The sequence below is a fragment of the Erinaceus europaeus genome, chromosome 3 (assembly GCF_950295315.1).
Source record: "Erinaceus europaeus chromosome 3, mEriEur2.1, whole genome shotgun sequence".
Taxonomy (NCBI): Eukaryota; Metazoa; Chordata; class Mammalia; order Eulipotyphla; family Erinaceidae; genus Erinaceus; species Erinaceus europaeus.
In genome coordinates this window covers 156,413,751-156,436,079 of record NC_080164.1, presented here as the reverse complement: position 1 = coordinate 156,436,079, position 22,329 = coordinate 156,413,751, and the positions used below count along the sequence as shown (strand labels likewise).

The 22,329-nt window shown below is 41.9% G+C and overlaps 1 protein-coding gene across 5 annotated transcripts in view; it reads left to right on the top strand.

Annotated features, from left to right (window-relative positions):
* The window catches only part of TBC1D1 (TBC1 domain family member 1), a 272,373-nt gene that overhangs the window by 142,593 nt on the left and 107,451 nt on the right, over positions 1–22,329 (top strand). For all 5 annotated transcript variants that reach the window (XM_060188219.1, XM_060188218.1, XM_060188220.1 and 2 more), the window contains 3 exons: positions 6,985–7,076; positions 12,878–12,988; positions 21,565–21,693. In XM_060188219.1, coding sequence (XP_060044202.1) covers positions 6,985–7,076; positions 12,878–12,988; positions 21,565–21,693 — 332 coding nt within the window. The remainder of the gene's footprint in view (positions 1–6,984; positions 7,077–12,877; positions 12,989–21,564; positions 21,694–22,329) is intronic.

The following is a 22,329-nucleotide window of genomic DNA, read 5'->3' as shown; positions in this document are numbered from 1 at the left end:
AAAGAGAAATGGAGAGAGGAGGGGAAGACAGAGAGGGAGAGAGAAAGATAAGACACCTGCAGACCTGCTTCACCGCCTGTAAATCGACTCCCCTGCAGGTGGGGAACTGGGGGCTCGAACCGGGATTCTTACGCTGGTCCTTGTGCTTTGCACCACGTGCAAAAACATTTTTATTTATTTATTAATGAGAGGGATAGGAGAGAGAGAAAGAACCAGACATCACGGTGGTACATGTGCTGCGGAGGATTGAACTCAGGACCTTGTGCTTGAGAGTCCAACCACTGCTCCACTACCTGGACCACAAGAATATTTTTATCTTTACAAAACAAAATTCATTAAACTAATTTTTCATTTCCCCTCCATCTACGCCCTGACCAGCATTGTTTCACTGTCTCTCCGAATGTGACTGATTTTAGGTGCCTCTCTCTCTCTGACACACACACAGGAATGGAATTACCTAGTATTTAGCCTTTTCTGTACAGGCTAATTTATGTTTTAGCATATGGCAGAATTTCTCTCCCTGTAAGAGGGGATAACCTTGCTGCATATGTGTCCTGCACATTTTGATTCTCCTTCTCCTCCTTCTCCTTCTCTTTCTCCTTCTTCTCCTTCTCCTTCTTCTTCTTCCTTCTTCCTCTTCCTCTTCTGCCTCCAGGGTTATTGCTGGGGCTCGGTGGCTGCACTACAAATCCACTGCTCTTGTAGACCATCTCTTCTGTTGTTGTTGTTGTCACTACTATTATTGCTGTTGTTGTTGGATAGGACAGAGAGAAATGGAGAGGAGGGGAAGACAGAGGGGGAGAGAAAGATAGACACCTGCAGACCTGCTTCACCGCCTGCGAAGTGACTTCCATGCAGGTGGGGAGCCGGGGCTCCAGCCGGACCCTTTAGTTTTGCACTATGTGTGCTATTGCCCAGCACCCCCACATCTTGCTGATTCATCATTTGGTCATTTTCTGCATGTGTCCATAGACATTTGGGTTGTTTCTTCTCCCCCCAACCCCTGGGTTGTTTCCTCTTGAGAGAGAAGGGGGAGAATGATGCTGCTTTCAGTGCTGGGGAAAAAACAGCTGTTAAGACTTCTTTCAATTCTTTGGGATTATATTCCAGGATCAGAATATACCGGAATCATTTGATAATTCTATGTTTCATGTTTTGAGGAGCTGCCATACCATTTTCCACAACAGCTGCACTATTTTACATCCCCACCAACATTTCACACAGGTTCCCAAACCTCTGCAGCCTCACTGACATTTACTACTTTCTGTTTTTATTATTATTATTTAAAGGATGGTTGTCTTAATGGCTATGAAACAGTATGTGATTCCCCATCTAAAGTGAAATGAATTAGTAATGAGCACTTTATGGTCTTTGAAGATCCTTTTTGTTTTTATTTTTATTTTTTTAATTTTTTTCCTCCAGGGTTATTGCTGGGGCTCAGTGCCTGCACTATGAATCCACTGCTCCTGGAGGCTATTTTTTCCATTTTGTTGCCCTTGTTGTTCTGCTTATTATTGTTGTTATTGTTGTTATAGCTGTTGTTGTTGTTGGATAGGACAGAGATAAATTGAGAGAGGAGGGGAAGACAGAGAGGGGGAGAGAAAGATAGACACCTGCAGACCTGCTTCACCGCTTGTGAAGTGACTCCCCTGCAGGTGGGGAGCCAGGAGCTCGAACCGGGATCCTTACACAGGTCCTTGCGCTTTGCGCCATGCGCGCTTAACCTGTTGCACTACCGCCCAGCTCCCTCATTTTAATTTTTTTTAGTGATTTAACATTGGTTTGCAAAATGATAAGCTAACAGTGGTATAATTCCACACTGTTCCCTCCAGCAGAGTTCTGTGTCTCCATTTCCTTCATTGGAAATTGCAGTGGATCTTCCAAGGTCACAGATATAGGTTGACTATTATTTTTATAATCATCTATCTACCTATCTATCTATCTATCTATCTATCTATCTATCTACCTACCTACCTACCTACCTACCTACCTACCTACCTACCTATATATCTATCATCTATCTATATTTTTGCCTCCCCCTTTTTTTGAATGGCCCTGCTTTCTCTTCCTTTCTAAGTCACACCTTTACCGATTACTACATTCAGACGCCCTTCCTGCTTTTCTCCTCTCTCTCTGAGTCCTGATGGAATTGGAATTAAGAGCCCTTTAGTCTTCTTCCCCTAACATTTCTTCCTTTCTGGGAGTACGGACCAAAATTCTTTTTGGGGTGTAGAAGGTAAGAGTTCTGTCTTCTGTAACTGTTAAGATCCTTTTGATGGTATTATTCACTTTAACCTGAGTCAAAGTGGTTAATATTTTCAGCTATGTTTTCCTACTTGTTACTGTTTGCTGACATTATATCCCTGGGAACAAGAAAAGTTCTGCATAACTACTGATCTTATCTGAGAGAATCAGTAACTCTTTCCTTAGTTGTCAAGATAACATACACCATGACAGAAATGTCCCTTAAGAGTTTATTAAGAAGCCAAGAGTGATTTTGACCTTGAAGATAAAGCAGATCTGTAGGAATTGGAGTGTTTCCAGAGTTCCACTTGACAAATCTATCTTTTGTTTGGTTCAACTTTCAAAAGGTAGGGTCAAGATTTTCATACTTGAGATTTGGAATTAATTAATCCTTTTTTTTTTTTTTTTTTTTTTAACATCATGCAGTCCAGCCAAAGCAGAAAGCTATGCTGATGTGAAAACATCTATTTCATAATCCATTTAGAAAGTTGGTGAAGGATATGTCTTGCCTACAAGTGTAAGAGATGTCACTTTATCTGAGGCATCCATACTGAAGGAGAAATGGTACAGGCACTGCCATGCGAGCTGCTTAACACGGTACCAGCTTTGCACGAAGTTCAGCATGGCTGGACTCTCCAGGCCAAACTGAAACCATCTTGCCTTTTGCCATGTATAGGGCTTGGGATTAAGCGCTGTGTGGTCTTGATAATATTTACCTATGGCCAGGCTCAGAGCCTGACCAATAACAAAAATAATGACAAAACCTGCACTGCACTCTGTAAGATTGATTATAATGGAACAAACAATATCAGTAATGCAGAATTTTTCAGGAGGCTCCAATAGGAAAAATTGTTTTCCCCTCTATCTACACCACTTCCTTTAGTATTCCCACTAAAATGTAGGAAAAGATTGGTGCTTCCCACAGTGGAGGGGCCACCTTACATAGCATAATTAATAAATGGAAAGTTATGGTACCCACCTAGATACAATGGGCCTTTTAATCTACCACCCACCACTTTGCTCCCACTTCCTTATACAGGAATAGTACACAAGAACCTAGGTCACATAGTGAGCATACAAGAAAGATGGATTCAAGTTAGCTTAACTTTATGGAGAGGCTGGCCAGGTTAGCGCCACCTTGATGCCTTCTCAGTAAGGAACAAAACAAAACTCCTTGATCCAACAATGGAACAAATTTTATGAAAAATGGGCTGTTCGATTTGTTTAAGGCCCCTAGAAACATAACAAGCTTGAACTTTCTATGAACCATGGCTTCTGATGCATAGGGGCAAGAGAATGGCATAAACATACAGATAGAATATTAATCTTAATCAACAGGACACCTGCCTAGCACACAGGTACAGGAATAACAAAGGACATAGAAACTGTGATGTGATCTCTAGGGAGAAAAGTGCTCCTGGAATGTGAATGTTCCACAAATCAGGAGGTATTCCCTACCTGTGCTGTTCTTACTTGGTGATCTTTATATTAATAATCAAGGCTTTGGTGCTTTATGTATTAGTGACCAAAGCCTTGGTGATTTTTGCTTTAATAATCTATACCTTGGTGATTTTTCTTTCAATGACCTAAGCCTTATGAGACTATAAAATAAAGTTCTGCCTGAGCATGGCAGAGATGTCTCTCTCCTGCTCCTGAAGCAGTTGACATGTCTCTCATTCTTTCTCATCTGTGCCTATGCCCCTCCTCTTTCAGGGACCCCTGAGACCTACTGGGGCTGGCCCCCGGCAGAGAGACTAAATTTTTTTTTGTTTTTTTGTCTCCAGGGTTATCACTTGGGCTCAGTGCCTGCACTAGGAATCCACTGCTCCTAGAGACCACTTTTTCCCATTGTTGTTGCCCTTGTTGTTATTAATGTTATTGTTGTTGCTGTTGTTGGATAGGACAGAAAGAAATCAAGAGAGGATAGGAAGACAGAGAGGGGAGAGAAAGATAGACACCTGCAAACCTGCTTCACCGCTTGTCAAGCCACCTCCCTGCAGGTGAGGAGCTGGGGGCTCGAACCGGGATCTTTCCACTGGTCCTTGTGCTTAGCGCCATGTGTGCTTAACCCACTGCGCTACTGCCAGGCCCCCAGAGAGACTAATTTTTTAAAAAATATTTATTTATTTATTTATTCCCTTTTGTTGCCCTTGTTGTTTTACTATTGTAGTTATTGTTGTTACTGATGTCGTCATTGTTGGATAGGACAGAGAGAAATGGAGAGAGGAGGGGAAGACAGAGAGGAGGAGAGAAAGATAGACACCTGCAGACCCGCTTCACCGCCTGTGAAGCGACTCCCCTGCAGGTGGGGAGCCAGGGCTTGAACTGGGATCCTTGTGCAGGTCCCTGTACTTTACGCCACGTACTCTTAATCCGTTGCACTACCGCCTGACTCCTGAGAGACTAATTTTTAAAATCATTTCATTGGACAAAGAGGGTTAGTAGTTTACAGTACACTTATTAACACATTGGTACAGTTTCTTATCTCATCATGATAGATGTCCGCAGAGCTCTCATCCCCAACTTGGGCTCTTTTCCACTCTCATGTACCCTGGTCCCAAAATGCCCTCCCCTCTTCCCTTTCTTCCCTTTCCTTCCCCAGAGTCTTTTGTGTTAGTGTAGTACATCAAACCCAGCACTAGTTTTGCTTTGTGAAAGACCATTTTTTAAAAAAAAAAAAATAGTTTGAACAACCCCCCTCTCCCCCATATAGTGTTCCAAATAAGTAAAAGGAAGTAGTTTATTCAAATATACGTTTCTAAAAAGGTCATTCTAAGAAGTTAAGTTCTGGCCAAATAGTCAGAGAGGACCAATGATGTAGTCATAAAAAGAGACAGAAACTGTATTCCCATAACCCACTGATAAAGTCATGCTCTGTATCACAGAATAAACATGCCAGACATACTGATTACCTTGAGACTTCTCTCCACCCCACTGTGCACTTATTACACATGAGGTGCAGTTGTGCTGGTGTCTGTTTAGTGCAGGACTTGTTAGGAGTTCTATATAGTACTTGGCTCATTTTAAGATTTAGAGGAGCATTTTGGGAATTCCTTGAATGACTTACACTTCCACTAAGAAGAAAAAAGTCAGACCTAACTCTCCCGTTGCTCTGTCAATAAATTTGCCTCTGGCAACGTGAGGCCATTCATCAGAGCACTGTGAGGAGAGCCTTTTCAGCACCCATACTGTGAAAGCGGCTGGCCAGAAGCCAGGCTGGGGGAAATGGCTTTGGGGCTTCGGGAATAACCTTGATTCCCTTTGCCTTTGGCTGCATTGTTCCTTCCCTCCCTGTTTCCACATAAGGCCTTTGCCATGTGTGGGGAAATGTGCTGGCTTCTGGCTGCAGACCCCACCCAGAAGTGGCTGAAGATACTGAAAACCAGCCCGGGGGTCACTCAGTAGACAGAGGAGAGCCAGGCTCTGGGACTGGGCTCTGCCTGAAAATGGGGCAGCGAGGAGGACCAGGTGAATGAAGGCATCTTGAAGACGAGGGTCAAAGTCGCAGAAGAGCTCTTCCTAACTGCTGTATGGAGAATTACTGGGCTTCGTTATTTCACCACAGACTGTGTACAAGTGTGTAATTAGCCCAATTCTCCTTTGAGCTTGGGGTTTTCCTCTGCATGTGGAAGCTTCATCACCAATATTGTATTTCCACAATAGGTGCTCACACAGTGTGCATGCCACCCTTCATGTGCAGGGAGAGTTTTTAGTTGATAATTACTGAGTGATTATCTTACTCATTGATTTGTTATTATCATTACTATTTGCTACCAGTGTTATTACTCAGTGCCTGCATAATGAATCTACCACCCACCCCTTCCATCTGAGAGAGGAGAGTAACAGATCAGAGCACTGCTTAGCTCTGACATGATGGTGCCAGGAATAGAACCTGAATGCTCAGTCCCGTACAAGTCCTGTGCTCTAACACCCTGAGCTATCTCTCATTCATTCCTAAGTTTATTAAGGGTTATGAGGTGGTAAAAAGGAAATACATTTGCCATGTGAACTAAATCTGTGTGGCATGGAACTTGTACAAGAGAAAATGTTGGTCTTTCTTTTTTTCTTCTTCTAATGGAACAGTAATTTCTCTTTAAGAACAGTTATTAAACTTATATACAAATACTCCTGAGAGTCTATCATTTTTATAGGGACAATATTCTCACTAGGTGAGATGTTTTAATGTGGAGTAGTATTTAAAAAATTAGTAATTTAGAACCACCTTACCCTGAGATAGAGTTCTAGGTGGTGGTGGGCTTTGAAAATGTGAGTTCTCTGGGCTCAGGAGATAGCATAGTGGTTCTGCAAAAGACCTTCATGAGGCTCTGAGGTTCCCAGATTCAAAGCTCAGCACCACCATAAGTCAGAGCTGAACAGTGTTCTGGCCTTTCTCTCTGTGTTTCTCTCTGTATCTCCCTCTTACTAAAATGTTTAAAAGCAAAAGAAGGAAAATGTGAGTTTTCTTTGTCTCAGTTGCTTTGCCTGTAAATGAGGTTAATGGACTCCTCTCCACTGAGATGCTAAATGAAACTATGCAGACCTGGGGTTTAAAGCAGGACATAGCACAGGAAGAGGTTCCAACTGAAAAAAGGTGAGCTTTTACTGTTGACTCAGCACTCCTGCAAACTCTTGAAAGCCTGAAGAGGGTGGGTAAGAATGTGATAGAGAGTAATGGTGTTAATGCCCCCGGGTAGCTTTTACCTCCAGTGTTTCCATGCGCATCTTCTTTTTGTTTTACAGGAATGAATTCTTCCAAGACCAAACTAGAACTCCAGAAGCACCTGACCACATTAACAAACCAGGAGCAAGCAATGATCTTTGAGGAGGTTCAGGTAATGTACCGGCTCTTCATTTCTGAAAGAGATGAAATGGTGGGCAGCTGTCCTGGGAGTTGCTGTGGATGAAAACTGGCTGAATCACTACTGTCCTAGGCCTGGGGCAGTGGCCCTGTTCCTCTTGGTGTTTAAGATCTAACATTGCCTGGAGGGGCCAGGCCAGAATGCAGATTCCTATTAGGTGTTGGTTTTCATGGTGAAAACAACTAACCCTGGGAAATCCCTCCATTAAAAAAAAATATTCTAGAACCAGAGAAGAGGAAGTTAGAAAGTGGGAAAGACTGGAATCTGGGAGACTAGAAATCCGGACTTAGGGTCCTGGGCCCGCTTCTGCTCCACTGGAGACCTCAGCAGCCCCTCTCTGGCTAGGGTTTGATCCTTGAGCAGGATAGTCATGCTTTGTACCTTTAGTGGAGCATAACTTGTCCCTCCTCTGCCTTTTTTTTTTTTTTTTTCTTCTTCTTTCTGACTTTGAAAATAAACTTGGATAATGTTACCTGGAGCAATACTGTCATTCCACTCTAAAAAGAAAACCAAAACAGCCAGCAGAAACCGAGCTCAGTAGCTTCCAGTGTTAAACCTGGAAACATGCTTATACATTTGCCTTTGGAGGCAACAGGCCCAGGAACACTGCTCTGTGTGTGGGTGCCTGCTGTCTGCACCTTACGACTCTTCAGTGAGCTCATCATAGATTTCACATCTGCTTTTGCTTAGGGGTATTTCTGATGGTTTCCTGGCCATTTTTAGGGAGGAGAGTCCATCAGGACAAAGAATAAATCTCTTTTTTTTGGGGGGGGGAGGAGAAGAGTGGCAAGGACTCTGCATATTGATGGGACATTATAAAAAAGAAAGTGAGCAACTGCATTATTATAAAGATAAAGATGGAGAGGCAGAGAGAGAGAGGGAGACACACACACACACACACAATATACCAAAGCTTCCTTCAGTGTAGTGATGGCTGGGCTCAAGCCTAGTCCTTGCAAATGGCAAAGCAGCTATTTTGCTGGCCCAAGCAACCCTGCATTGTGAATTTGCCCTCCTCATTGGGGAACGACTAGATGTGGTCTGCTTTCTGTTAATGTAAAAATTTTTGGACCGTCTTTACCTTTTTCATCACATCTTAGAGCTCTCTGAGCCCTTTACCTCCTCCCATAGTGCACCTCACATATGTTGGCAGTAAGAAAGCCTGGGGAGGTTTTTCACATTTCCTGAATGTTAGCTGAAAGTAAAAAGAAACAAGTAATAAGCAGATATTTGGTCCCTGATGTTAACGCCTTTTCATCTGATGCCAGTCTGTTCCTGTACTTTTTTTCAAATCATCTTGGGGGGATGTTCTGATAGTTGTAGAAGATACACACCCCTTCCTTAATGTGGGTTATCTTTTCTTTTGCATATATAGCTTTCTTAAAAAGTGCAATGAGGGGTCGGGCGGTGGCACAAAGCACAAGGACCAGCGAATGGATCCCGGTTCGAGCCCCCGGCTCCCCATCTGCAGGGGAGTCACTTTACAGGCAGTGAAGCAGCTCTGCAAGTGTCTGTCTTTCTCTCCCCCTCTCTGTCTTCCCCTCCTGTCTCCATTTCTCTCTGTCCTATCCAACAACGAACGACATCAACAATAACAATAATAACCACAACAAGGTTACAACAACAAGGGCAACAAAAGGGGGAAAAATGGCCTCCAGGAGCAGTGGATTCATGGTGCAGGCACTGAGCCCCAGCAATAACCCTGGAAGCAAAAAAAAAATAATAATAATAGTGCAATGAATCAGGATAGGTAGTGTGTAAGATTCTGATTTGCAGCAGTAAGAAGTTCCCAGTGGTTGTCATTTTGAGATTCTTTTTGGCCTGTGCAAATTTATATGCACGCAATTCATTATGGCAAAACAGTGACAAAAATCTGCTTTAAAAACGCATTGAGGGGCCAGGAGATAGCTTATCTGGTAGAAGCACACATTTTACTATGCAGAGGACATTGTGCTAGCTGTGTAGCCTCACCACCTCCCACTTTGAAGAATTTCTTTCAGGCATATTTTAAGATAAGGAAAATACATACAATAATTCTTTTATTATGGTGTTGTTAATCAGTTTGATATTTTAAAGCTAGCGATCACTGATATTATCTTCAAAAGAAATACACTTTTTTTTGATGAAAGTAGCTCAGTGGTTTAATTAAAGATAAGGAGAAGAAAGAAAAGGGCTGCTCTCTCTTGTCTCTCCTATTTCTGTTTGCTCCTCTTTTCTAGAAAAATTATATCATCACTTTTATTTATTTTATTCATTTATTCTCTTAATGAGAGGAGAGAGAGGAAGAGGGGGAGAGAGACAGAGAGAGACAGACAGATACCAGAGCGAGACCAGAGCACAGCTCAGCTTTGGCTTATGGTGGTGCTGGGGATTGAACCTGGGACCTCAGAGCCTCAGGCTTGAAAGTCTTCGACATAACCATTATGCTGTCTCCCCAGACATAATTTTTAATTAATCAGAAAAATTAAGAATAAAGCACAGCGATTGCTCACATAACTTCACAGCCCCGCCCCTCTCCCGTTACTCCTTAGTATGATAGGTTTGTTAAACTGATTGTTGTAAATGATGTCCAATTAAAATTACTTGTCAAGGCAAAAAATAAGGAGTTGAAGCAAGGCATTTATTCTTTTGCAAAAGGGCGTGCTGCCAACAGTGGCCGTCAGGCAGCAGCGTGACTCCCTCAACCCTCTCCCATCTTTGATACCTGATGGAGAACTGTCTCTTCCACCCCTGGGCTGGGCTTTAGAGCTCACAATCTCCCCGTTGCCTAAATAAGAAAAAGAGGAAGAAAGTCTGAGGGTCTCTGTTAGAGGATTAGCAAGCACTGCAAGGAGCTGACTTAAAGAATACAAATAGATAACAGTATATAAAAAGAATTTTTTTTTTGTACTAAACAGTTGTTGTATTCATGATCTTTCGAAGAGAAGACCTAACCATCTCTGGCATGATGGACCAATATTGATGCATTATCACCATCTAAACCCCATAATTTCCATGAGGGGCTCTTGGTGCTATAGGTTCTGTGGGTTTTGAGGAATGTAGAATGACATGGATTTGTCACTGTAGTATCATTCCAAGTAGTTTCACCACCTGCCCCTGTTCTCTGTGCTCTTGCCTACTCACCCTTTAGTCCAACCTTCTTCTCCCTTCTTTTTTCCTAACAGTTGCTCAGAAGTGTTTATTCTTTTTTGGTTGTGGATGATCTTATATCCTCATAACAACTCTGAAAAATAAGGATAGATCAGTGACAGCATCTGTGACAACCTGGCCAAACACAGGGAGTTTCCAGGGCCTCGAAGAAATCAGTGCTTCAGTGATCTCATCGAACATTCTTATTTGCTTTTCCCTCCAACCGTCTACCATCCCAGGCAATAGCTGACCTTTCTTTCTCTTTTTTTCTTTTTTTTTTTAAAAAGAAGAAAAGTGGGAGTCTGGTGGTAGCGCAGAGGGTTAAGCTCAGGTGATACAAAGCTCAAGGACCGGCATAAGGATCCCAGTTCAAGCTCCCGGCTCCCCACCTGCAGGGGAGTCACTTCACAGGCGGTGAAGCAGGTCTGCAGGTGTCTGTCTTTCTCTCCCCCTCTCTGTCTTCCCCTCCTCTCTCCATTTCTCTCTGTCCTATCCAACACAATGGCGACATCAATAACAACAATAACTACAACAATAAAACAAGGGGATAAATGAATATTAAAAAAGATACCTTAAAGAAAAGTATGAATTTTTAATACTTATATAACTCAACCAGTTTACAGTATTTACTAATCAGTTCATTTTAATTTAGCTGTTCATCTAAACTTCAAGTATTCTAGAGGGATTGGGTTTCCATCTCTCTCTCTCTCTTTTTTTAAATATTCCCTTTTGTTGCCCTTGTTTTATTGTTGTTGTTATTGTTGTCATTGTTGGATAGGACAGAGAGAAATGGAGAGAGGAGGGGAAGACAGAGAGGGGGAGACAAAGACAGACACCTGCAGACCTGCTTCACCGCCTGTGAAGCGACTCCCCTGCAGGTGGGGAGCCGGGGTTCGAACCGGGATCCTTATGCCGGTGCTTGCACTTTGCGCCTTGTGCACTTAACCCGCTGTGCTACCGCCCCACTCCTTCCATCTCTCTTAAGTGTATGATCATTTTCTTTTTTTCTTTTTGTATTTATTAGTGATTTAATAGTTATAGACGAAGATTGTGGGATAAGAGGGGTACAGTTCCCACTACTGGCGTTCCACATCCCATCATCCCCTCAGCTGACCTTTCTCTGTCTCCGTATTTCTGTCCTTTTCAGAATGTCACCAAATCGTAGCCTTACAGTAGCCTTTTCAGACTGATTTATTTGCAATTAACAGCACGCCAGTAGGATTCCTCCATGTCTGTCCACGGCTTGGTAACTTACTACTGCTATAATTCCCGATCGTCTGGCTGTACCACAGCTTAATTATTCATTTACTTAAGGACAATTGGGTTGTTGTGAAGTTTTGACTATTGTGAGTAAAGCTGCTATAAACATTTGTGGGCAGGTTTTTACATAGACATTTTTTTTTCACCTCATCTGGGTAAATCCTAAGCGATGTGATGGTGTGGTAAGGGTTCAGTTCCCTAAGAAATGACCACACAGGCTTCCAGACTGGCCATGCCCTTCCTTTCACATTTCTCCCAGCTGTGAATGAGTTTTTGTTGCTTCCCAGATTTTGTATTTTTATTTATTTTTTTGCTGCTGGGACTTTTTTGTACCTGCACAATTCTTGTTTGTTTGTTTTGCCTATAGGGTTATCACTGGGGCTCAGTGCCTGCACCACGATTCTACTGCTTCTGTAGGCTATTTTTTCCCCTTTTGTTGCCATTGTTGTTTTATCGTTGTTGTGGTTATTGTTGTTGTTGGACAGGACAGAGACAAATTGAGAGAGGAGGGGAAGACAGAGGGGGGATAGAAAGATAGACACCTGCAGACCTGCTTCACCGCCTATGAATCGAACTCCCTGCAGGTAGGGAGCCAGGGGCTCGAACTGGGATCCTTACTCTGGTCTTTGCGCTGCGCTTAACCCACTGTGCTACCGCCTGACACTGTTGTGCTACCTGCACAATTCTACTGCTCCCATTGGACTCTTCCTCCCCATCCCCTTTCAATATCAGATAAAGACAGAGTAGAAGACAGATGGGAAGATTTCTAGACCAGTGTGCTTTGTCGGCACTCTGCTGAAAGATGCAGAGAGTTAAAAATAAAATTTAAAACTACAAGTTGACGTTCCTGCCATGAAGGTTAAGTTTTGTGCGCAATCCATGCCTTGTGGGACTTTTAGAAAGTGCTCATGATGTAAGCATGTGACATATGGAACCATGACCCTGACTCCCGAGGCTATTTTCCTCTCTAGTTCCTTCACAAGAATTTTATAAAACTGTAGCTTTGTTATGGCTCTTGACCTTCAGATGTTTACATCAATTTTGTTACTTACATTCTTCTGTTTTCAAGACTACTTGTTTATTATTTTTTTTGTTTATTCAGTATTTTAACTATGACTCTATCTGTACATCAGGATTTATTTTAGGTATAAGGGCACAGCATGCCAAAAGCTAAAACCAACCCAACCCACGGTTTCTACTGTCTTACTTCCTACTGAAAAACTCATCTCTACTTCTAAGATCACTTGTGCCCCCTAGTGTGTTGATTGGGTAAAGCGCTTGTTAGTGGATAGTGGGAAATTGTTTTTCCAAAAGGGTTTCTTACCAGTTTTGTTGACAGCTGAGAGTAAAATTAATTGATTCTGCTTTTTTTTTTTCTTTTAAAGAAATTGAGACCGAGAAATGAGCAGCGAGAGAATGAGTTGATTATTTCTTTCCTGAGATGTCTATATGAAGAGAAGCAGAAAGCTCACATCCATGTTGGGGAGATAAAGCAGGTACCACATGTTCCTCTCTCGCGTTTTCGCTGGGACACCACGTGAAACTGACACTGAAGCCTTTGACCTTTCACATGTCAGGGTAAAGCTGAGCCTATTAGACTGTGCTTGGGGAAGGTGAGTGGAGATTCTATCTAAATTCTCCCGAAGGTGGGACAGTTGCTGCGGAAGGCCATGGTATAAGCACTAGGTGTGTGGTTGGCAGTTGACCATGTGCCTCCCATGGGAGGTCCCGGGTTTGAGTCCTGTCAGTACATGAGAACAGCAAAGTCATAAATCAGGTGCAACTCCATGTACCGTAAAGCAGTGCTTTGGCCCCTCCCTCTGGTAACAGAACGAATGAGGTTTAAGAGGAGGTACTGCTGGGATAGGCTGTGTGACATGCAGGGAGCTAGTCTCTGCCACCCCACCTTTCTCACAGGTAAAATGGGAATCACACCTGCCTTTAGCGTACATTCAGTGATAGGCAGCTGAGAGCCAGTGGAGATATACGTGCCCTGTGAAATCCGACAGGTTGAGAACCTGACTTATATGCTATTCAGAGACTGAACTGCCATCAATTCCCTTACCCAAGATGGAGGTACTGAGCCTGCCTGCCACCCTGCCCTCAGCCTTGTTCAGTTTTTTTTTTTTTTTTTACAACGTGCAAGGACCCGAGTTTGAGCCCCTGGTCCTGTGGTGAAGCAGATCTGCAGGTGTCCCTCTCTTCCTCTCCCTCTTCATCTCCCCTTACCCTCCCAATCTATGGCTGTCTCTATCCAATAAATAAAGATACTTTTTTAAAAACTAAAAAAAAAAAAAATTTAACCGAAGAAAGAAAAATGCTTTGCCATGTGTGAAACTTTGCCCCTGCAGGTAGGGACCAGGGGCTTGAACCTGTGTCTTGTCTTTGTGCTCTGTAATGTGTGCGCTCATCCAGGTGCACCACCACCTGGCCCCACTCGATAGCAGATTTTTAAAAATGTCCAGTGACTGGAAAAATGACTTAACTGCTAGAGCACTGGGCTTATATGTCTGAAGTTCCCGGTTCAATCTTCAGCACCCCATGTACCTAAGTGTGCTCTTTTTAAAAAATTTTTATTATTTTTTTATCTTTATTTATTGAATGGAGACAGCCCAAAATCGAGAGGGTAGGGGAGATGGGGAGGGAGAGATGAAGAGAGACACGTATAGCCCTGCTTCACCACTTGCGAAGCTTTCCCTCTGCAGGTGGAGACCGGAGGCTCGAACCTGGGTCCTTGAGCACTGTAACATGTGTGCTCAACCAGGTGCGCCACCACCTGGTCTGTGCTCTGCCTTCTTTCTCTTTCTGTCTCATGTGAAACTCCAGTTGTTTCTCAGATATAGTCAATAAAAATGTCCAGCTTAATGTTTGATCAGATATCTAGGCACCGTGGTCCAGTCGACACACAAGATTAGTCATCACGAACGACTATCTCTTGAGTGTTCAATTCTGTATTATTTCTTTTTCCCACCAAGTTTATTGATGTGCTCAGTGCATGGCTCACCACATGTGCATGGGTCCACTATTCCCAGTAGCCTTTTTCTTTTTAAATATGTTTTTAATTTTTATTTATAAAAAGGAAAGACTGAGAAGACCATAGGATAAGAGGGTATACACATAGTTCCCACCCCCAGAACTCCATATCCCATCCCATCCCCTGAGAGCTTTCCTATTTTTTTTTATTTAAAAAAGGAGACATTAACAAAACCACAGGTAAGAGGGGTACAACCTCGCACAATTCCCACCACCAGATCTTCGTATCCCCTCCCCTCCCCTATAGCTTTCCTATTCTTTATCCCTCTGGGAGTATGGACCCAAGGTCATTGTGGGATACAGAAGGTGGAAGGCCTGGCTTCTGTAATTGCTTTCCTGCTGAACATGGGCATTGATAGGTCGATCCATACTCCCAGCCAGCCTCTCTCTTTCCCTAGTGGGGCAGGGCTCTGAGGAAGCGGAGCTCCAGGACATATTGGTGGGGTTGTCTGTCCAGAGAAGTCTGGTCGGCATCATGCTAGCATCTGGAACCTGGTGGCTGAAAAGAGAGTTAACATACAAAGCCAAACAAATTATTGGACAATCATGGACCTAAAGGCTGGAATAATGCAAATGAAGTGTTGGGGGGGTGGTCCTCCATTTTGTAGATAGCTAGTAGGCATATTTTAGTTATATTTCTTTTTCTGTTTTTTAAAAATTTCTTTATTGGAGAATTAATGTTTTACTTTCGACAGTAAATACAAAAGTTTGTACATGCATAACATTTCCCAGTTTTCCATAAAACAATACAACTCCCACTAGGTCCTATGTCATCCTTCTTGGACCTGTATTCTACTTCTGTTTTCTCTTCTGATCTTGTTTTTCAACTTTTGCCTGAGAGTGAGATCATCCCATATTCATCCTTCTGTTTCTGATTTATTTCATTTAACATGAATTTTTCACGGTCCATCCAAGATCGGCTGAAAACGGTGAAGTCTCCATTTTTTATAGCTGAGTAGTATTCCATTGTGTAAACAGATATTCCACAACTTGCTCAACCACTCATCTGTTGTTGGACACCTGGGTTGCTTCCAGGTTTTGGCTATTACAAATTGTGCTGCCAAGAACCTGTGTGTACACAGATCTTTTTGGATGGGTGTGTTGAGTTCCTTAGGATATATCCCCAGGAGAGGAATTGCAGACTCATAGGGTAGGTCCATTTCTACCCTTCTAAGAGTTCTCCAGACTGTTCTCCACAGAAGCTGGACCAGTTGACATTCCCACCGGCAGTGCAGGAGGGTTCCTTTGACCCCACAACCTCTCCAGCATTTGTTGCTGCTACCTTTTCTGATGTATGACATTCTCACAGGAGTGAAGTGGTATCTCATTGTTGTCTTTATTTGCATTTCTCTGGCAATCAAAGACTTGGAGCATTTTTCATGTGTTTCTTGGCCTTTTGGATCTCTTCTGTGGAATATTCTGTCCATGTCCTCCCCCCATTTTTGGATGGGGTTATTTGTTGTCTTGTTGAGATTTCCAAGTTCTTTATATATTCTGGTTATTAGCCTCTTGTCTGATGTATGGCATGTAAAGATCTTCCCCCATTTTGTGAGGGGTCTCTTGGTTTGGGTAGTAGTTTTTTTGTTTTTTTTTACCTGTGCAGAAGCTTTTAAATTTAATGTAGTCCCATTGGTTTATGCTTGCCTTAGTTTTCTTTGTAATTGGATTTGTTTCATTGAAGATGTCTTTAAAATTTATGCGGAAAAGAGTTCTGTCAATATTTTCTTCTAAGTGTGTGATAAGCTTGTGGTCTGACATCCAAGTCCTTGATGCACTTGGAATTTACTTTAGTATTTGGTGAAATATAGTGGTTCGGTTTCATTCTTCTGTATGTTTCAACCCATTTTTTTCCAACACCATTTGTTGAAGAGACTCTGCTTTCCCCATTTAATAGTCTGGGCACCTTTGTCAAAGATTAGATGTCCATAGGTGTGGGGGCTTACTTCTGAGCTCTCAATTCTATTCCATAGGTCAGTATGTCTATTCATGTTCTAGTACCAAGCAGTTTTGATGACAATGGCCCTATAATACAATTGGAGATCTGGGAGTGTGATGCCTCCGGTTCTGCTGTTTCTTTTCAAGATTGTTTTGGCAATTCTAAGTCTTTTCTGGTTCCAGATGAACATTTGTAGCATTTGTTCTATTCTCCTAAAAAATGTGATTGGGATCTTGATGGGATAGCATTAAATTTGTAGATAGCTCTGGATAGTATATTCATTTTGATGTTAGTTCTTCCAACCCATGAGCATGGAATATCTTTCCACTTCTTTGTGTCTTTTTCAATTTCTTTGAGGAGTGACTCATAATTTTCAGTATACAAGTCTTTCACTTCTTTGGTTAGGTTTATTCCTACATATTTTGTTGTTTTTCTTGCTATAAGGAATTGATTTCTGTATTTCAACTTCTTCTACCTTAGTGTTTGCATAGAGGAATGCCACTGACTTTTGAATGTTAATTTTGTAGCCTGACACATTACTATATTGCCTGATGATATCCAAAAGCTTCTTGCTGGATTCCTTAGGTTTTTCTATGTATATTATCATGTCATCTGCAAACAGGGAGAGTTTGACTTCTTCTCTTCCAATCTGTATGCCTTTAATTCCTTGCTCCTGCCTAATTGCTATGGCAGGAACTTCCAACACATGTTGAATCGTAATGGTGATAGTGGGCATACCTGATCTGAGGGGAAATGCTTCCAGTTTTTCACCATTGAGTACGATGTTGGCTGTAGGTTTGCTATATATAGACTCCACTATCTTGAGGAATTTTCCATCTATTCCCATTTTTTATAGTGTTTTGATCATAAAGAGATGTTATATTTTGTCAAAGGCTTTCTCTGCATCTACTGATAATAACCATGTGGTTTTTGGTCTTGCTTTTGTTGATGTGGTGGATCACGTTGATTGATTTCCGTATATGAAACCAACCTTACATGCCTGGGATAAACCCCACTTGGTCATGATAAACAATCTTTTTAATATACTGCTGTATCCAGTTGGCTAGAATTTTGCTGCTGCTCCAGATTCTGAGGGCAGTAGCAGTGGAGACTCAGAGTTGCACTTGGTGAGTCTCTGGGGAGTCCTCTCCTCCCTTCAGCTGTCCCCTTGTTGGTGAAACAGACTGGAGGTGGTGTCTTAACTGATAAGCTGCCGGACTATTACCAGCCACTTAATCTCTCCCTAGGCTCCTCTCTGTCCACCAGCCACACATGTTTGCACTCACTGGTGATTTGTTGGGTTCCTGAAGTTGTTCTAGTCCTGTCTTGTTTCGGTTGTTCCAGTTGGTCCCCTTTGGTATTCCTAGTTGATCCTTGAGAGGAGAGGCGAGGGTAGAAGCACATCTGCTGCTGCTTGTAGCCCCACCTCCTTTTAGTTATATTTCTAAGGACCTGTAGCTATACTAGTTTTATTTTTTTTTCTCTGAGCCTGAAATCTGATATGCAGGTGGATCCAAGTTATTGTCTGGGGAGGTGTTGTCATAGCTGGAAAAGGGACAGAAAGCTGGATCAGGGAAGAGAGTAGTTCCCCAATATGGGGAAGGGATATAAATATTGTTGACTGTGAACCCTACCAATTTGATTTGGTCTGGGGCTGATATTCAGCTTAGGAACCTATGTGACCTCTGCATCCCTATAGATCTGAGCTCACATTATGTTGTCATTTGTAGGAACATTCCAAGCTGCCCTAATTTCAGGACCCATCTTCCTCAGGTGTAGCATAGAGTATGTTGTTCATCCTCCCTTCAGAGGATGGAACATTCTCTACCATTGTTGGTCCAAGTTGAGAGCAAATGCCTATGGGGGCCGACAAAGGGGTCTATCGTGTTGTTCCTGATAGAGATGAATGGTAACAATGGAGAGAGAGATTTATTTGAGGTCTAGGCCCATCATGTCTGTTTGGGAATCTCAGGAGTCCCCGAATAGAGCCCCAGTTGATGGTGTGGCCTGATACTGACTAAAGAGTCAACATTAAAGTATGCCAGTCTTTTGCCCTTATTCAGCTTTTGCAGTCCTTGCTTTGCTAAAGTTAGCTTTGGAGTGAATGAGAGAACTGTAATAGGAAGCATATGAGGAGTGTATCTAAGTCTAGTTAGGTACTATTTCATTAGGAAATTTATACTGACTCATTGCAGACTATTGTGTACTTTTGCTTTCAGGTATATATTTTGCCCTAGTATATGGATGTGTGTGAACATATGCTCTGTCTTATAGGACCTGGTCTATATTTAGGTTTTGGGACTTTGTTTTGGAAGTGAACTTGAATGGAATTAGAGAATACTATGAAAGGAAAGGTCTCACCCGAGTAATGAAGCTGAAGGGTTGTCATTCCACGCCTGATGTCTCTGGACACAGTCTGAAGTGAAGCATGCTGGGGTGGTACTTGCTGTGTTGATTAGGTTGGGATTGGCGGATGCAATATTATTTGGTATGAGAGAAGCATGCAGGAAAGTGCACCCCACCCTAGGGGTTCCAGGACTGGGGGAAATATAGGCTCTATAGTGGAAATGTGAGGTTCCTGCTGTCTTAGGGTTCAAGAAGACAATAGATATTGTTATCATCATATTATTTGGTAATTGGGTAAACTTTGAAAAATCCCTTTGTTAGGATTTGCTGTATAATACCCAAAATCACCATAATTTATCTCCTTTGACATTATTTGTATATAGCTGTGCCACCAGTTGCTTCTGTTCTCCCTGGTATAGGCTTTTGAGTCAACATTATCAAAGACTCAGCCTATGTATTAAAAATACTCAGTCTGTGCTTTAAAAAGTTTGAGACATACGATGAATTTTTCCCCTCTCATATTAATTAAATAGTGGTTTATATGACTAAAAATTAATAGGAGTGTACATAGACACCATTCCCACCACCAAAAGACTGTGTTCTATCCACCTCCACCTCCACCCCCACCCTACCACCCCTGCTGCCCTGGGAAGCTGAATATGTACTCTCATTCTCACCCCAGGGTTTTTACTTTGGTGCCCTACTCCAGATTCAGTCAAATCCTGCTTTAAGTTTCCCTTTCTGTTTTTCTTTCTCAACTTCTGTTTATGAGTGAGATCATCCCATACTTATCTTTATCTTTCTGACTTAGCTCACTTAACATAATTCCTTCTAGCTCCATCCAAATGGGTCAGAGAAGGTGGGTTCATTGTTCTTAATACCTGCATAGTATTCCATTGTGTATATATACCACAGCTTTCTCAGCCACTCATCTGTTGTTGGGCACCTGGGTAATTCCAAGAGAAAAATTACTGGGTCACATGGAAGGTCCATGTCTAGCCTTATGAGAGTTGTCCAGACTGCTGTCCACAGAGATTGGACCAATTTACATTCCCCCCAGCAGTGCAAAAGGGTTCCTCTGTCCCCACAGCCTCTCCAGCATTTGTTGCTGCTGTCCTTTGTGATGTATGCCATTCTTATGTGGGTGAGGTGGCATTTCAATGTTGTCTTTATTTGCTTTTCTCTGACAATCAGTGACCTGGAGCAATTTTTCATGTGTTTGTTAGCCTTTTGGATCTCTTCTGTAGTGAATGTCTTGTTCGTATCCTCTGCCCATTTTTGGATGGGGTCATTTGCTTTTTTGTTGCTGAGTTTGCTGAGCTCTTTGTATATTTTGGTGATTAGTCTCTTGTCTGATGTATGGTATGTGAAGATCTTCCCCCGTTCTGTGAGGGGTCTCTTTGTGTAATAGTTTCTTTGGCTGTGCAGAGGGTTTTCAATTTGATGTAGTCCATTGATTTGTTTCTACTTTAGTCTTCCTTGCAGTTGTGTTTGTATCATCAAAGATGTCCTTGAGGTTTAGGTGGGAAAGTGTTCCACTAATGTTTTCTTCTAAGTACTTGATAGTTTCTGGTCTAGTAACCATGTCCTTGACCCATTTGGAGTTGATTTTTGTTTCTGGTGAGATACGGTGGTTCAGTTTCATTCTTCTGCATATTATTTCAACCTAGTTTTCCCAGCACCATTTATTGAAGAGAGTCTCCTTTCTCCATTTAATACTTTGGGTCTCCTTATGAAAGATTAGATGTCCATAGCTATAGGGGTTTAGTTCTGGGCTTTCAATTCTGTTTCACTGGTCTTTGTGCCTATTTTTGTTCCAGTACCAGGCTATTTTGATGATGATGACTGTATTATATAGTTTGAGATCCGGGAGTGTGATGCCTCCATTTCTGTTTCTTTTCCTCAGATTATTTTGGCAATTCTGGGTGTTTTTTGGTTCCAGGTAAATTATTGCAGTTTATGTTATATTCTCTTGTTCTTAATAACTGTTTTGATTTCTTTGTCTGTGATTGGTGCATTTAGGTTTTGTAGTTCTTCTTGGTTCAGTTTTGGAAGGGTATATGTTTCCAAGAATTCTTACATTTCTTCCAGATTCTCTAGCTTGGTGGCATATAGTTCTTCATAGAAGTCTCGCATGATTTTCTGGATTTCTGTGGTGTCAGTTGTGATATCTCCTCTATCGTTTACAATTCTATTTATTTGGGTCTTCTCCCTTTTATTTATTTATTTAGTTAGTTAGTTTTTCGCGAGTCTGGCTAGGGGTTTGTCAGTCTTGTTTAATTTTTCAAAGAACCAACATTTGGCTTCATTGATCGTTTGTTTGGTTCTCTTATTTTTGGTGTTGTTTATTTTTGTTCTAATTATAGAGATTTCCATCCTTCTGGTTGCTTTAGGGTCCCTTTGTTCTTCTTTCTCTAAGTCCTTAAGGCCTGCAGTAAGGTCGTTTATTTGAGCTTTTTCTTGTTCTCTAATATGTGATTGTATGGCTATAAGTTTCCCTTTCAATACTGCTTTAGCTGTGTCCCTAATATTTTGATAATTTGTGTCCCTTTTTCTTTTTGGGAATAGGCAAGGCAACTTTTTGAGACAATTTTATTTTCCCACACTCAGTAACCATGTCATCCAGAAGCATGAAGTGAAGTCATGCAGAAAATGGCCTAGGATCCAAAAGCTGCTTTCGGGAAGCTTGTCCTTTCTTTATGAAGGAAAGAAGCAAGTTATACGTGACTTAACTGTTTGCATCATTTGACTTTCCAGACACCACAGATTCCTGCGGAGAATATTGGAAATGAGTTACCACCCAGTGCCACTCGATTTAGGCTAGATATGCTAAAAAACAAAGCAAAGAGGTCATTAACAGAGTCTTTAGAAAATATTTTGTCCCGGGTAAGTGATATTATTTCTCCTAATTATAAACAACTTTCAGAGAACATAAGATTTAGTTATTTTGCTATTGTTCCATTGTGTTGATGATAAAGCATAGAAGGGAAAACAGTTTTAATGAATATTGAATTTAAAATGTTAACTGCACTTTAACTTAAGGTTTTTTTAAAATTACTTACTTACTTAATTAATTAATTAATTTATTGCCATGAGGGTTACTGCTGGTGCTTGATACCAGCAGTATGAATTACTATGGTTCCTGGCAGCCATTTCTTTCTTTCTTTCCTTCCTTCCTTCCTTCCTTCCTTCCTTCCTTCCTTCCTTTCTTCCTTCCTTCCTGCCTTCCTTATTCCTTCCTTCCTTCCTTATTTCCTTTATTTCTTTTCCTGTATCTATTTTATTTTTATTTGACAGAACAGAGAAATTGAGAGGGAAGGGAAGAGAGTGAGGGAGAGAAAAGTACAAGACACCTGCATACCTGCTTCACTGCTATGAAGCATCTTTCCTGCAAATGGGGAGTGGGGGCTTGAACCTGGTTCCTTGCATATGGTGGTATGTGTGCTTAACTCAGTACACCACCACATGCCCCCCCCCCCCCAGTTTTTAAAATTTTAACTCAGTCTTTTAATGTGGCCTGAG